Source organism: Schistocerca gregaria, chromosome 3 (assembly GCF_023897955.1).
Source record: "Schistocerca gregaria isolate iqSchGreg1 chromosome 3, iqSchGreg1.2, whole genome shotgun sequence".
Lineage (NCBI taxonomy): Eukaryota > Metazoa > Arthropoda > Insecta > Orthoptera > Acrididae > Schistocerca > Schistocerca gregaria.
In genome coordinates this window covers 234,835,436-234,849,946 of record NC_064922.1, presented here as the reverse complement: position 1 = coordinate 234,849,946, position 14,511 = coordinate 234,835,436, and the positions used below count along the sequence as shown (strand labels likewise).

The 14,511-nt window shown below is 43.5% G+C and overlaps 1 protein-coding gene across 1 annotated transcript in view; it reads left to right on the top strand.

The window, feature by feature from the left end:
- The window catches only part of LOC126354685 (uncharacterized), a 1,729,166-nt gene that overhangs the window by 799,717 nt on the left and 914,938 nt on the right, over window positions 1-14,511 (top strand). Inside the window, exon 2 of the mRNA XM_050004488.1 lies at window positions 1,976-2,234. Within this exon, the coding sequence (XP_049860445.1) occupies window positions 2,009-2,234 (226 nt within the window). The 5' untranslated portion in view covers window positions 1,976-2,008. The remainder of the gene's footprint in view (window positions 1-1,975; window positions 2,235-14,511) is intronic.

Genomic DNA, 14,511 nt, shown 5'->3' with positions numbered 1-14,511 from the left:
AGTTTCCCTTGCTAGAATGCGGAAACTAATCTCAGCATTACAATTTCTTGTCATTACGTAAGTGAGTAGTAGAAGGTTCGTTATTGTTGTTGTTGTGCTCTTCAGTCCAGAGAGTGGTTTGATTCAGCTTTCCATGCTACTCTAACCTGAGCAAGCTTCTTTATCTCCCAGTACCTACTGTTTAACCTACATCCTTCTGAATCTGCTTAGTGAATTAATCTCTTGGCCTCCCTCTACGATTTTTACTCTCCACGCTTCCCTCCAATACTAAAATGGTGATCTCTTGATGCCCCAGAAGATGTCCTACCAAGCTATTCCTTCTTCTAGTCAAGTTGTGCCACAAATGTTTCTTCTCCCCAGTTCTACTCAATACCCCCACATTAATTATATGATCTACCCATCTAATCTTCAGCATTCTTACGTAGTACAACATTTTGAAAGCTTCTTATCCAAACTGTTTATCGTCCACGTTTCACTTCCATAGATGGCTACACACTATATAAATACTTTCAGAAACGACTTCCTAACACTTAAATCTGTACTCGATGTTAACAAATTTCTCTTCTTCAGAAATCATTTCCTTGTCATTGCCAGTCTACATTGTATATCCTCTCTATGTAGACCATCATCAGCTATTTTGCTACTAAAAGAGCAAAACATTTACTACTTTAAGTTTTTCCTAATCTAATTCCCTTAGCATCAATGTTTTGCTTTTGTTGATGCTCATCTTATATACTCCTTTCAAGACACTGTCCATTCCGTTCAACTGCTCTTCCAAGTCGTTTGCTGTCTCTGTCAGAACTACAATGTCATCGGCGAACATTAAATTTTTCATTTCTTCTCCATAGATTTTAATTCCTACTCCTAATTTTTCTTTTGTTACCTTTACTGCTTGCTGAATATACAGATTGAATAACATCGGGGAGAGGCTACAACTCTGTCTCACTCCCTTCCCAACAACTGCTTCCCTTTAATGCCCCTCGACTCTTATGACTGCCATCTCGTTTCTGTACAAATTGTAAATAGCCTTTCGCTCCCTGTATTTTAGCACTGCCACCTTCAGAATTTGAAAGACAGTATTCCAGTCAACATTGTCAAAAGCTTTCTCTAAGTCTACAATTGCCAGAAAAGTAGGTTTGCCTTTCCTTAACCTATCTTCTAAGATATGTTGTAGGGTCAGTATTGAATCACGTTTTCCAACATTTCTACGGAATCCAAACTGATCTTCTCCGAGGTCGGCTTCTATCAGTTTTTTCCATTCGTCTGTGAAGAATTTTTGTTAGTATTTTGCAACCGTAGCTTATTCAACTGATATTTCGATAATTCTCTTATCTGTCAACACCTGATTTCTTTGGGATTGAATTTATTATATTGTTCTTGAAGTCTGAGGGTATTCCCGCTTGTTTCATACATCTTGCTCAGCAGATGGTAGAGTTTTGTCAGGACTGGCTCTCCCAAGGCTATCAGTAGTTCTAATGGAATGTTGTCTACTCCGGGGGCCTTGTTTCGACTTAGGTCTTTTAGTGCTCTGTCAAGCTCATCACGCAGTATCATATCTCCCATTTCATCTTCATCTACATCCTCTTCCATTTCCATAATATTGCCCTCAAGTACATCGCCTTTGTATAGACCCTCTATATACTCCTTCCACCTTTCTGCTTTCCCTTCTTTGCTTAGAACTGGGTTTCCATCTGAGCTCTTGATATTCATGCAAGTGGTTCTCTTTTCTCCAAAGGTCTCTTTTTCCTGTAGGCAGTATCTGTCTTACCCCTCGTGAGATAAGCCTCTACATCCTTACATTTGTCCTCTAGTCGTCCCTGCTTAGCCATTTTGCACTTCCTGCCGATCTCGTTATTTTTTAAAGTAAAGGTTAAGGTAGTGTTAGAAGAGTTGTGGTGTGACAGGAAGTTTGTTGTGTGTGTTTGGTTGGTGGCTGTGGCAGCTGTAGTGAGGGCGCGGTGTGGTGGTGTTGCAGCCGTGTAAGACGGCGGCGGGCGCGCTCTCGGCCATGCACCAGGGCGCGTTCCTGGGCGCCAACTGGACGGTGCGGCGCAAGGCGTCGCAGGCGGCGTCGCGCCACCGCTCGCTGCACCAGTCGGTGGCGGCGTCGAGCGCGCGCTGGAACGTGCAGGTGGTGCGCGGGAAGGTGACCTCGCGCTGCCTCTGGAACGCCTGCAAGGCGCTCACCGTCGGGCTCGCCCTCCTGCTGCTCGGAACCACCATGGCCACCATCGGTCAGTACCGCCCTCTCTTACCTCCTACCACGGTTTCCTAGATCGGCACAGCGCGCGTGCCTAATACATCCCAAAACGCCGTGCAGACAGGGGATAGGCAAAATAATGTCAACACCTGTGATACGCCGTGCTTAAGACCGCGGGAATTGTGGAACGGGGACAAAAGGGAGCTGACAGTTACACTCATACACAGATAACTTTAATTACTTGTCCAAACAATACAGCAAAAAATTTTTTAACTTCTAGAATTAAATTTTCGCTCTACAGCGGAGCGTGCGCTGATATGAAACTTTCCTGGCAGATTAAAACTGTGTGCCGGACCGAGAATTAAAGCTGTGGGGCCGGGGCGTGAGTCGTGCTTGGGTAGCTCAGTTGGTAGAGCACTTGCCCGCGAAAGGGAAAAGTCCCGAGTTCGAGTCTCGATCCGGCACATAGTTTTAATCTGCCAGGAAAGTTTCCTTTTTGAACTTATTTATCGACTGAATAGGCCATACTATCTTCTGACTTAAGGGCACAACCACTTAAGTTTAAAAACAGCTGAAAGCCATTTACTTAAAATTCAGACTCAAAACAGAATATTTAGAAGGCAGAGGGCTTCACGTAAGTAAGTTCTGTAACTTGGCTGAAGGCCCAACAAATCTAACACTTTTGAAAAGCAAACACGTTTAATTTAAAGACGGCTGAAGACCCATGATTTAATACTGCAGGTAAAATTAATTAAAGAAACACAAGGCAGAAGGCCTCATCTTCAGTTACGCTGAAGGTCCCACACACTCTGATACTTGAAAGAGAAGAACTTGAATTTAAAAACGGCTGAAGGCCGATTACTTAAAACAACTAAAATAATTTTTAGAAAGCAGAAAGCCTAAAGCTTTATCTTTAAACAATATTTTACACAGGCTGAAGGCCCAAACAATCTAGGATTTAACAAGTAAGGAATTTAAATTTTAAAGCGGCTTAAGGCCCGTTTTTGAAAAACACAACTACAATAAATTTTCCAAAGGCAGAAGTCCCATAGCTTTATCCAAAAAAAAATATTTTAAATGAGTCTGAAAGCCCAAACAATGCAAGACTTTACGAGTAAGGAACTTTCAATTTTAAAGTGGCTGAAGGCCCCATTAAAAGCATAGAAATTAAAACCATCGGCTATGAGTCGTTAAAACACACGATCAAACACCAATAAGAAAAGGCAGTACACCCAGCGGCGCTCAGAAGTTTCCGGGAGTCGGTCTGAACTTCAAATATTAACGTTCGCTTAGGGGAGACAAGTAGTTTGGTCCAACTATATCCAACCCGCCGGCAACCCAACCAAGAGACAGTCAACGGACCCACCGACAAGACGACTTGCTTTCCACCCGACCCGTGCAGAAGGAACGCCAAATTCAAAATGTAAAAGGCGTAGCCGCCCACAACCAAGTATGCATAAGCTTTCAAAACTACACACACGTGTTGGACAGCGACAACACGGTGAGGAAGGGACACTGCCTGAATTTTACATGATCGGCCAGAGCAAATAACCGGAGCGCTAACGGCCACAAGGCTTCAAAGAACCAAATGACGGTTAAACTCCGCCGGATGGTGGCCAAACCTTCGCCAACTCGAACACTCGCTGTTGCTCACGGGAATACCCTTAAAAACCAACCATGAAACCAACGACACAATGTGAACAGACTGGCTTCGGTAATTAAATCACCACTCAACTTTAATGTCCTGGGTCGGTGAGCCACGAACCTCGTAGCGATCGGAACAGCTCCCACACACTCCGACACTGCGTAGAGACCGCCAGCGGGCCCGGACCACCGCGCCACGCGGAGATTTCCAGGCTGATCCACACCAACCGACCGACTGCCACACATCAGCACGGAAACAGCACTAAAATAACTGAGCAGTCGACATCACAAGCTACACACAGTTTCATGAACATTTGCACAAAGGACTAGACAATACTAACGGCAGCTATTTTGCAATAACAAGGACGAATCACGAGTTGGCACACGCCTGGAAGGCGGCGCGTGGGTCTGCTCCTGTAAACAAAAGGGAAGGCCGAGTGTAGGAAGCGGGTAGGAGCAGGAAAAGGAGAAATTATTCGGTACTGTGTGTCAATTTAAATCACCTTTACTTTAGGAAGAATATGAATACATAATAACGTGAATATCTAACTTTGCACTGAGGAGGACGTAGGTGCGAAGCCGGATGTATCAAAGAACACAAAAGATACACAGGCAAAATCTGTAGTGGCTCGTCCATTGCGAAATAGAAACAGTGTGCTTGGTCGTCTGCTCGGAATGAAAGGGGCTGAATCCGGAGCGGCGCTCGTAGAGCTGCACAGCGCCGGCTGGAGGGCGCTGTCGTATTGCCAACCTAGCAGAGCGCACCTACAATGTGGCATCGTAGCTATCGATGCCACAACAGCCCATAAGCCATCGCCGGCCAGCATACACGTCATCCGACAAGACAACCGACCGACGATCAACCAAGGTGGTCCGCGCTCGAGTGATATGTATCGCCAACCATCGGGCGAGTCGTGGCTGTCCGAACTTCACTGCAGCCGCGCCCCGACTGAACTTCTGCTACGTCCTAAGTCAAACGCTGCCAGGTCCGAACTGCACTGCTAGCGCCTCCCAACTCACTGGCAGATCCGAACTAACACACAACGCAGGACAACCGGGAAGGAATAGCAGTCAGCAAAGATAATACGTTAGGGCTTATTTGGATAAACGCCGCTGCTGCCATTACGGGCCGGAAACGCAGCAATGCACTGACACCAGTAACTGAAATTAACAGAACGAGGTGGCAGTACAGTAAAAACAGGATGTCAAATGGCATGAACACGAGCCACGCACGGCTCAACCTATACTTACTTGGGAGTGGTTTTTTAGTAAGGGGTTGCACCTCCATTTGCCCGTAATACAGCTGCGTTTCTTCTTGAAATACTGGAATATAATGATTGTATAGTCTCTAGTGGAATGTTAGGCCATTCTTCGGTCAGAACCTCTTCTAACATCTGCAGTGGCGAGGGAGACGGAAATCTGCTCCGAAGTCTGCGCTCCAATACCGCCCACAAGAATACGATAATGTTAAAGTCCGGGGACTGTGCCAGGGAAGACGCTGCAGTTCAGTTGCATGCTCCTCATACGACGATTGTACGGTCCTTTCTGTTTGAATGGGTGCATTATCGTCCTGAAATATGGCACTATTGTTGGGGAATAACATTTGAATCGTGGGGTGCACCTGATCACCTAAAATGTCCACATAATAGTCGGCTGTAACACCGCTGAAATCTAGTATCACAGGATAGAGCGAATCAGGTTATGGTTGTGGAGGGTACCGTAATCAGTTACTGCCAGTTGCACAAAACACCAAAACTTTTATTTTCCTAACAACCACTCAATTACACAATGCCTTAAAAAGACCAAAATAAAACAAGAGTGGCTGAAGGCCTGAACACAAGTTATAAAAAATTGCCACAACGAATACACGCAGCTGAAGGCATTATTTAAAAAAAAAATATTTCACGTAAATATTCGGCGGCAGGCCACACTCAAAAATTGAACAACTAAATGCTTAGGGCCTGGATAACAAGAACTTCAGACAGAGCAATTTTTTTAAAAAAAAAAAAATTGGTTTTAATCAAATGAATCTTCAAACTTTAATTTAAGTCGGATGAAGGCCTTATTTTAAAATTAAAACAAACTAAATCAATAGACTAAAAGGAAAATCACAATCTGAAACCAACAGAACAGTGGTACTCAGAAGTGTTCCAAGTGTCGGCCTCAGGAGGTAGCTCTAAAATAAGGTAAGGTGAGACAGGCAGCCAAGAGTAAGGTTAAATAATCGGGTGGCAACCCGACCCAGGGAGGGCTGAAGGACCGACCAATAAACTAATCAATTCCCTTCCGCCCTGCCAATGGCACGACAACGGAGAGTATCAGCCGAGGACGAAGATACCAGCAACACTACATCTTCAAAACTGGTGTCTAAAAGCAGCCAAGGCACAATAACCACTCTACAAAAAAAAGTGAACAAACAACTAAAAGGCTGTCGAACTACTCGCCGTGCCGGACAGCATCAACAAGCCGAGGAAAAACTCACTGCCGGAAAACTGCGCTAACGACCAGAGGAGGTAACGGGGGCGTTAATGACCACAAGGCACAAAATACCACTGGTCCACTTCACGGATAGTAACAACCAATTTAATAGTTAGGGGAAAGTAGGGGAAACGGGCCTAAGAGGAACATTTTTTTAAAAAATGTTGACTTTGTTAAATAAAGTTTATTTTCTTTCAAAACTTAGAGCAACTATTCTAATATCTAAAAAAATTAAGATAACCCAAAATATTCAAAAATACACACAACAAAAACAAAATTCCAAGACACTACTTGGTTTAGGATAAATCTTCTAAGTGCTTCTACAGGGTGTTTCAAAAATGACCGGTATATTTGAAACGGCAATACAAACTAAACGAGCAGCGATAGAACTACACCGTTTGTTGCAATATGCTTGGGACAACAGTACATTTTCAGGCAGACAAACTTTCGAAATTACAGTAGTTACAATTGTCAACAACAATGGCGCTGCGGTCTGCGAAACTCTACAGTATGATATTTTCCACATATCCACCATGCGTAGCAATAATATGGCGTAGTCTCTGAATTAAATTACCCGAAACCTTTGACAACGTGTTTGGCGGAATGGCTTCACATCCAGATGAGATGTACTGCTTCAGCTGTTCAATTGTTTCTGGATTCTGGCGGTACACCTGGTCTTTCAAGTGTCCCCACAGAAAGAAGTCACAGGGGTTCATGTCTGGCGAATAGGGAGGCCAATCCACGCCGCCTCCTGTATGTTTCGGATAGCCCAAAGCAATCACACGATCATCAAAATATTCATTCAGGAAATTAAAGACTCGGCCGTGCGATGTGGCCGGGCACCATCTTGCATAAACCATGAGGTGTTCGCAGTGTCGTCTAAGGCAGTTTGTACCGCCACAAATTCACGAAGAATGTCCAGATAGCATGATGCAGTAATCGTTTCGGATCTGAAAAATGGGCCAATGATTCCTTTGAAAGAAATGGCGGCCCAGACCAGTACTTTTTGAGGATGCAGGGACGATGGGACTGCAACATGGGGCTTTTCGGTTCCCCTTATGCTCCAGTTCTGTTTATTGACGAAGCCGTCCAGGTAAAAATAAGCTTCGTCAGTAAACCAAATGCTGCCCACATGCATATCGCCGTCATCAATCCTGTGCGCTATATCATTAGTGAATGTCTCTCGTGCAGCAATGGTAGCGGCGCTGCGGGGTTGCCGCATTTGAATTTTGTATGGATAGAGGTGTAAACTCTGGCGCATGAGACGATACGTGGACGTTGCCGTCATTTGGACCGCAGCTGCAATACGGCGAATGGAAACCCGAGGCCGCTGTTGGATCACCTGCTGCACTAGCTGCGCGTTGCCCTCTGTGGTTGCCGTACGCGGTCGCCCTACCTTTCCAGCACGTTCATCCGTCACGTTCCCAGTCCGTTGAAATTTTTCAAACAGATCCTTTATTGTATCGCTTTTCGGTCCTTTGGTTACATTAAACCTCCGTTGAAAACTTCGTCTTGTTGCAACAACACTGTGTTCTAGGTGGTGGAATTCCAACACCAGAAAAATCCTCTGTTGTAAGGAATAAACCATGTTGTCCACAGCACACTTGCACGTTGTGAACAGCACACGCTTACAGCAGAAAGACGACGTACAGAATGGCGCACCCACAGACTGCGTTGTCTTCTATATCTTTCACATCACTTGCAGCGCCATCTGTTGTTGTAAATTGTAACTACTGTAATTTCGAAAGTTTATCCGCCTGAAAATGTACTGTTGTCCCAAGCATATTGCAACAAACGGTGTATTTCTATCGCTGCTCGTTTAGTTTTTATTGCCGTTTCAAATATACCGGTCATTTTTGAAACACCCTGTAAGTGCCACATATTAAAGAAGTGTCATGTGAAGATGTGCCAAGTTACATATATATGATGTGGTGTTCTATAGATTGACACAATACTCTACCACGATTGATCTGAAGATCGTTGTATGAACAACCGAAACTACTTATCAAATTTTAAGATTGTATATTATTTGGGATATAGAAAACTCTATAGTGTCTATAATATACGGTATTAAAATTTGATGAGTAGTTTCGGTTGTTCATACAACGATATAGACAGCTACAAAGAAACTGTAAAACCATTTTTAAAAAATTTTAAAGTTGCAGTGTAATAAAATTGTTCTTTATAGAAATAACCTGTGCATTGCACTTTTTGTGCCTCCTGTCTGAATGTGAATATATTTAAATAAACAAGAAAATGTGACACTGTTAATTCCACAATTTGTATCTCTAAGAACATTTAATAACCACAAACCGAATTTCACTGTACCTGTACCCATGTGGGTCAAAGTTGCCTCTTCAGTCTAACTGTAATCCTATAAGATAATACGCATGTTGTATCCTGTGGCGGTATATGGTGCTCAACGTCACCTAGGTACAGATTACTGCGGTAACCTTCTAACATACTCTCCCGGTCGTTGTGACATGTTCTTACCACTTGCGACACATGGAGATATCTGACAGAACTAAGGTGCCTGTGAACCCAAGCTCTGCAAGATAAGGAGATCCCGGACGAAGTCATGATTAGGTATCAGAATAACAGCTGTCATACATGCCCTAAAATATTTCAGTGAGGAAGGTGTAGCGTCTACTCTACAACACTCAAACAACTGTTATTTAAACTAAATATTTTTGTTTCAGAATCACCATACACTTGGGTTCAAGTGTGTAGTTGCCGACGTTGGAAAATCTTCTACAATTAGGAAGATCCTGACAATGATTTCACAAACAAAATTAAGTCAATCGTGATAAACATGAACACATAACAACTTTTCAAAAGCATTCCTACATGAGAAAAGAACCTCTAGTGTAACTTACAATACAATGATCACAAAATAATTTACCCTCCAAAATATTACACTCACAACAGTTCAATATGCCCTGTTGTCTGTGCTATTTTAACAGGACAATAACATATATTTACCGATGCCTTTCTCGACTTTCAAGCCATATGAACACACATGCGATTTGTGGCTAGCATGGACACGAGGGAATGAGAAGAAAATACGTAACATAACTCCAATCTCCAATAGAACTGAAGTGCACACACAAGCTTGTGACTCCCTTACTGAGCGCCTGAGCAAACGCGATGTTTACCGTGCTTTGTCGGCGGCTGCTGTGGTCGGCAGTGGCAAACGATGACCGTGGCGCGTCGACGCTGTGCAGATCTGTAAACCTCAATACTATTCTGGCCTTGGCTGTAGCAGCAGTCGGAAACTGCCGTAGTTTTCGTGAGGCGAAAAACTGTGTTTTTCCTCAGCTCAGCTATTGGCAATGTCCACTCGCTCTGGCTTAGAGACGTGTACACCTCTGCCCTCTTTAATTGTTCCGCAGAACGTAACTAACTCTAGTCGAAATTCGTAATCTCCACTCTGGAAATGTTACGAGGTTTTCGAACCCTGTGAACGCAATTGTTCACTAAAAAGCTCTTCTAGGCCGACAAAACAGGAAGTGTTCCGTCTACACATGGCCCTGGTCTCGTTTCTTGGCCCAATGAAGCATGAGAAGCGTTTTGGGAGGTGGAAAATATTTTCCTTCTGGCCTAAAGCATTCGCATTTCGCACCTATACTCTCAAACGCCGCCCATACATCACTTGTCCACGTGCAACCTCGTGTTCTCCACGCCTTCATCACGTGATATGAAAGTATTTGTTGAAAATAACGGTGCTTTCCACTGTGGCCTGTTTTCTGTTTTGAAAGAAAAAGAAACATAGTGACAATGTTTCTCGTGCTTTTCAAAGGCGTCCCATTGTGACTGAGAGCATTCCTTTCCTGGAAGCTTTCCAAGGCATCAGGTTTCGTCTTTCTACGTGTGTTCTGTCGAGTTGTCTGTGCCCCATAGTTATCTTTATTTTGTCCGATTCAACATTTTTCGTAAATACGAATACTGTGTATTGGGCCTCTAAGAGTGGTCACACGGACCGCTGGTATGCTAAGATGTTTCTTTCCGTTCCATGCAGGTGTGAGTCAGAGAAGTTCGCTTAATGGCTTATTATTAGCTAATTGTGCCTGCCTCACCGCAGAGTCGGCTTTTTTATGGCCCCTCTCGAAATGCGTTGCATGTTCTACTTCTCTCGTCGTCTGGGAACACCCTGCGTTCACTTCAGTTCGATCTATCCACCGGAGGCGATTCTCTCGATAAACGGAACAGAAGAACGACTGTGCTAGCCGAAGAGTCCACAGCCAGTCGCAGCACTTACGCTCGCCGCGAGGCGCCGCTAGGCCACTTCACGTGCAGCAGGAGAGTAGTGCAGTTGTGCCAGTCTACAATTCGTAGCCGCGCTCAGTGGTCAGCCAGCGCCGATGTTAGTCATCGTCCGCTGCTCAGTCATTGCTGCCATCAAGTCTTTTATAGCTCCGTTCCAAGTTAGTCTTCAGATTCACAGGATTCGAAATTCAACATTACGAGAGATCAATTCGTCACTGCAAGATTTGTGACTTGTAAATTATGTCATTCTACAGACGCTTAATCTAGTCCCGTCTACTATAATCGTCAACCAACTGCTCATGGACTAAGCAAAGTTAAGTAATAAATACTTTTTTACCAGAATGAGATTTTCACTCTGCAGCGGAGTGTGCGCTGATATGAAACTTCCTGGCAGATTGAAACTGTGTGCCCGACCGAGACTCGAACTCGGGACCTTTGCCTTTCACGGGATAGTGCTCTACCATCTGAGCTACCGAAGCACGACTCACAGCCGGTACTCACAGCTCTTCTTCTGCCAGTACCTCGTCTCCTAGCTTCCAAACTTTACAGAAGCTGTCCTGCGAACCTTGCAGAACTAGCACTCCTCAAAGAAAGGATATTTCGGAGACATGGCTTAGCCAAAGCCTGGGGGATGTTTCCAGAATGAGATTTTCACTCTGCAGCGGAGTGTGTGCTGATATGAAACTTCCTGGCAGATTATAACTGTGTGCCGCACCGAGACTTGAACTCGTAGAACCGGTAGAGCACTTGCCCGCGAAAGGCAAAGGTCCCGAGTTCGAGTCTCGGTCGGGGACACAGTTTTAATCTGCCAGGAAGTTTCATATCAGCCCACACTCCGCTGCAGAGTGAAAATCTCATTCTGGAATCATCCCCCAGGCTTTGGCTAAGCCATGTCTCCGCAATATCCCTTCTTTCAGGAGTGCTAGTTCTGCAAGGTTCGCAGGAGAGCTTCTGTAAAGTTTGGAAGGTAGGAGACGAGGTACTGGCAGAAGTAAAGCTGTGAGTACAGGGCGTGAGTTGTGCTTCGGTAGCTCAGATGATAGAACACTTGCCCGCGAAAGGCAAAGGTACCGAGTTAGAGTCTCGGTCGGGCGCACAGTTTTAATCTGCCAGGAAGTTTCAAATACTTTCTTACTTTGTACTCCTGCTAATTAATTGTGTTTTCCTGTTGTAGCTACCAAGCAGTCTTGGCATAGAAGAACCCACGTTTACACCTCCTCGGCTACCTCATATTTGTCACCTCATGTTGATGGACTCGATTATGGTGGAAGATCGAGGGCCATCAATTAACATGCAAAGTAGGAAATGCTTGTCAGTATCGAGTTCATATCGGCTACATGTGAACGATTACTCTCCGTACTATACAAAATAGTATCACTTTACTTGAACTAGGCCATGTGTGGTATCAAACTCATCGGCTTGATGAGTAGATTACGTTTCTGTATTTAAAATAGTATGTTAAGGGGTAAAATTATACCGCCACCTTACAACCTAATGTGAATTACAGAAGACTCACGTGACTGTAGACTGCTTACATGGCGCAAAGCCGGCCGCTGTGGGCTCGCGGTTCTAGGTGCGCAGTCCTGAACCGTGTGACTGCTACGGTCGCACGTTCGAATCCTGCCTCGGGCATGGATGCGTGTGATGTCCTTAGGTTAGTTAGGTTTAAGTAGTTCTAAGTTCTAGGGGACTGATGACCTGAGATGTTAAGTCCCATAGTGCTCAGAGCCATTTGATTCCATGCCACGACGTCTAAAGACCCTGATTGTGCCACGTGGTGGCGCTACTCCGTACTGAATTCCCACTGTCACAGTATCCGTACATGTCAGTAATGTTAATCATCTGAATCATTTGTGTAATCTCATGTTCCTAATCAGTGGAATAAATTTCGTTGTGAACGCATCTCTAGGTCTTGGTTTTTCACATTTTCTAAACAATAGTGTATAAAGCGTTGTAAGAGACAAAGGGATAATTTTAACATGAAGCCCCTTTTTTCGAATTATTTACTCAAAGCTGAAATGCGTATTTTGATATGTATACAATTTATGGAGTAGGTTGTAAGATTTTCACTAAACAGCATTTGCTGCCGAAATGAAAACTAAGTCCTGTTTATTATGCTTTTCTGTAGTTGATACAGGGAAAAAAGAGCTGACTTCAAAAGAAAGAGGCTTTACTACATAAAAATGACCAATTTTTAACGCTAATTGCTTCGCTTGGCAGCAGAGTTACGGCCTACATTTTGTATTTTTTGGGAGTAGTAAGAATGTAACTGTGGCAGTTAAATAATATGTTGCAGTTTTATTCAACATTAACAATACCATAAAAAATTTTCACGTTAAAGCGATGAGCTAATAGTATTCTGTGTGATACTGAAAGAATACAGGATTAGGAACATGACTTTCCGCTGCACAGGACGCAGTTAAACTAGAATTAAGATGCAAAATAAATGTTAGATTACCTTATAATAATAGCAAAGCACAAAGCGAAGAACTGCAGCTGAACTAACAGTCAGAATCTCTATGCAGAAAATGAGCTACTATTTCATATAAACATTACCCAAATATAATACAAGAGAAAGAAATTTTTTTTCTTGAACATAGATTAAGACTAGAGCACCACTGTGCACAGACCACTGTACACAGACCAAAAGACAGCCGACCTCTGTGGCCGAGCGGTTCTAGGCACTTCAGCCCGGAACCGCGCTGCTGCTACCGTCGCAGGTTCGAAGTCTTAGGTTAGTTACGTTTAAGTAGTTCTAACTTTTAGGGGACTGATGACCTCAGATGTTAAGTCCCATAGTGCTTTGAGCCATTTGAACCATTTTGAACCAAAAGCCATATAGAGGTTTCAGCGGAGTAGTCGTCCAGAAAAAGCCGACAAAAGTAATACGTACATCATCAAAATACTCGTATACTTTCACTACAGATAAAGAAAAGATAAGTTGTTCGGTGTTTAAGAGAGCATCATACGAATATGTGTATATCTTAGGATTTGCTGATGAGTCAGTCGTTGCCTCCACATCCTTTAAAAATTATCAGTAACGTATGATCAAACACGTTTTCTCATGTGCTAATGAATATGTCCATGAGCAGATTCGAACCCCTCAACTATTATCGACGCCTTAAGCGCCACCGATGAATTAATACATTTGAAAGACCATTTCGCTTCAAAAAAAGTGCTGTTGGTAGTGATTCTGTAATGCATGGCTGCTTTGTATTCATAGAAATATGGAAAACTTCACCTGCGTTGTGGCGGCTCCGATGTAAATAAAGTAACCGTTTATCTACTGCACATGTAAATTTGAGAGTAAGCGAACATAAATTGAATCGCTCTTCTATCCGTGTTGTTGACAGTTACTTTTAAGCAGTAATTACTTTTGTGTAACCGTGTCAGATAATTACTTCACAGGGCGACACGAGTGCGGTCCTGCTAACGATGTTAAGTCGGTTTCAAATGCCCGCCAATTAATTTTCAATTTTCATGCAAACAAAGTAACAAAAAGGCAAATACCATTAACGCCCACAAACCACGCCGGAGGCTTTTAAAATTAGAGGAATAGGCACTAGTGTGAAACAAAACTCCATCAGTTCACATAGCTCGGCGTGTTAATAAGTTTCTGGAGAGTGCTTCCACAAGAAATATTCTTGGACAAACGGGAAAATATTCCAGTTGCATTTCTAAAATGTCGTAGAAGGTAATAACGCTTCTAACCAGACGAAATACATTTCCACAGAGATAGTCACGCTGCTATCGACAACTAATCATTCTGAACAAGAAACTGACGAATGCAACGAGCAAGAAGGGTTCATAGATACGATTGAGCAGTACAGTTCTCAAGTTTTAGAATACGTAATACCGTTCTGGTTCATCACAAAAATTGAATTCGAAGCAGCATACAAAATTATCTCCACAAATAAACACTA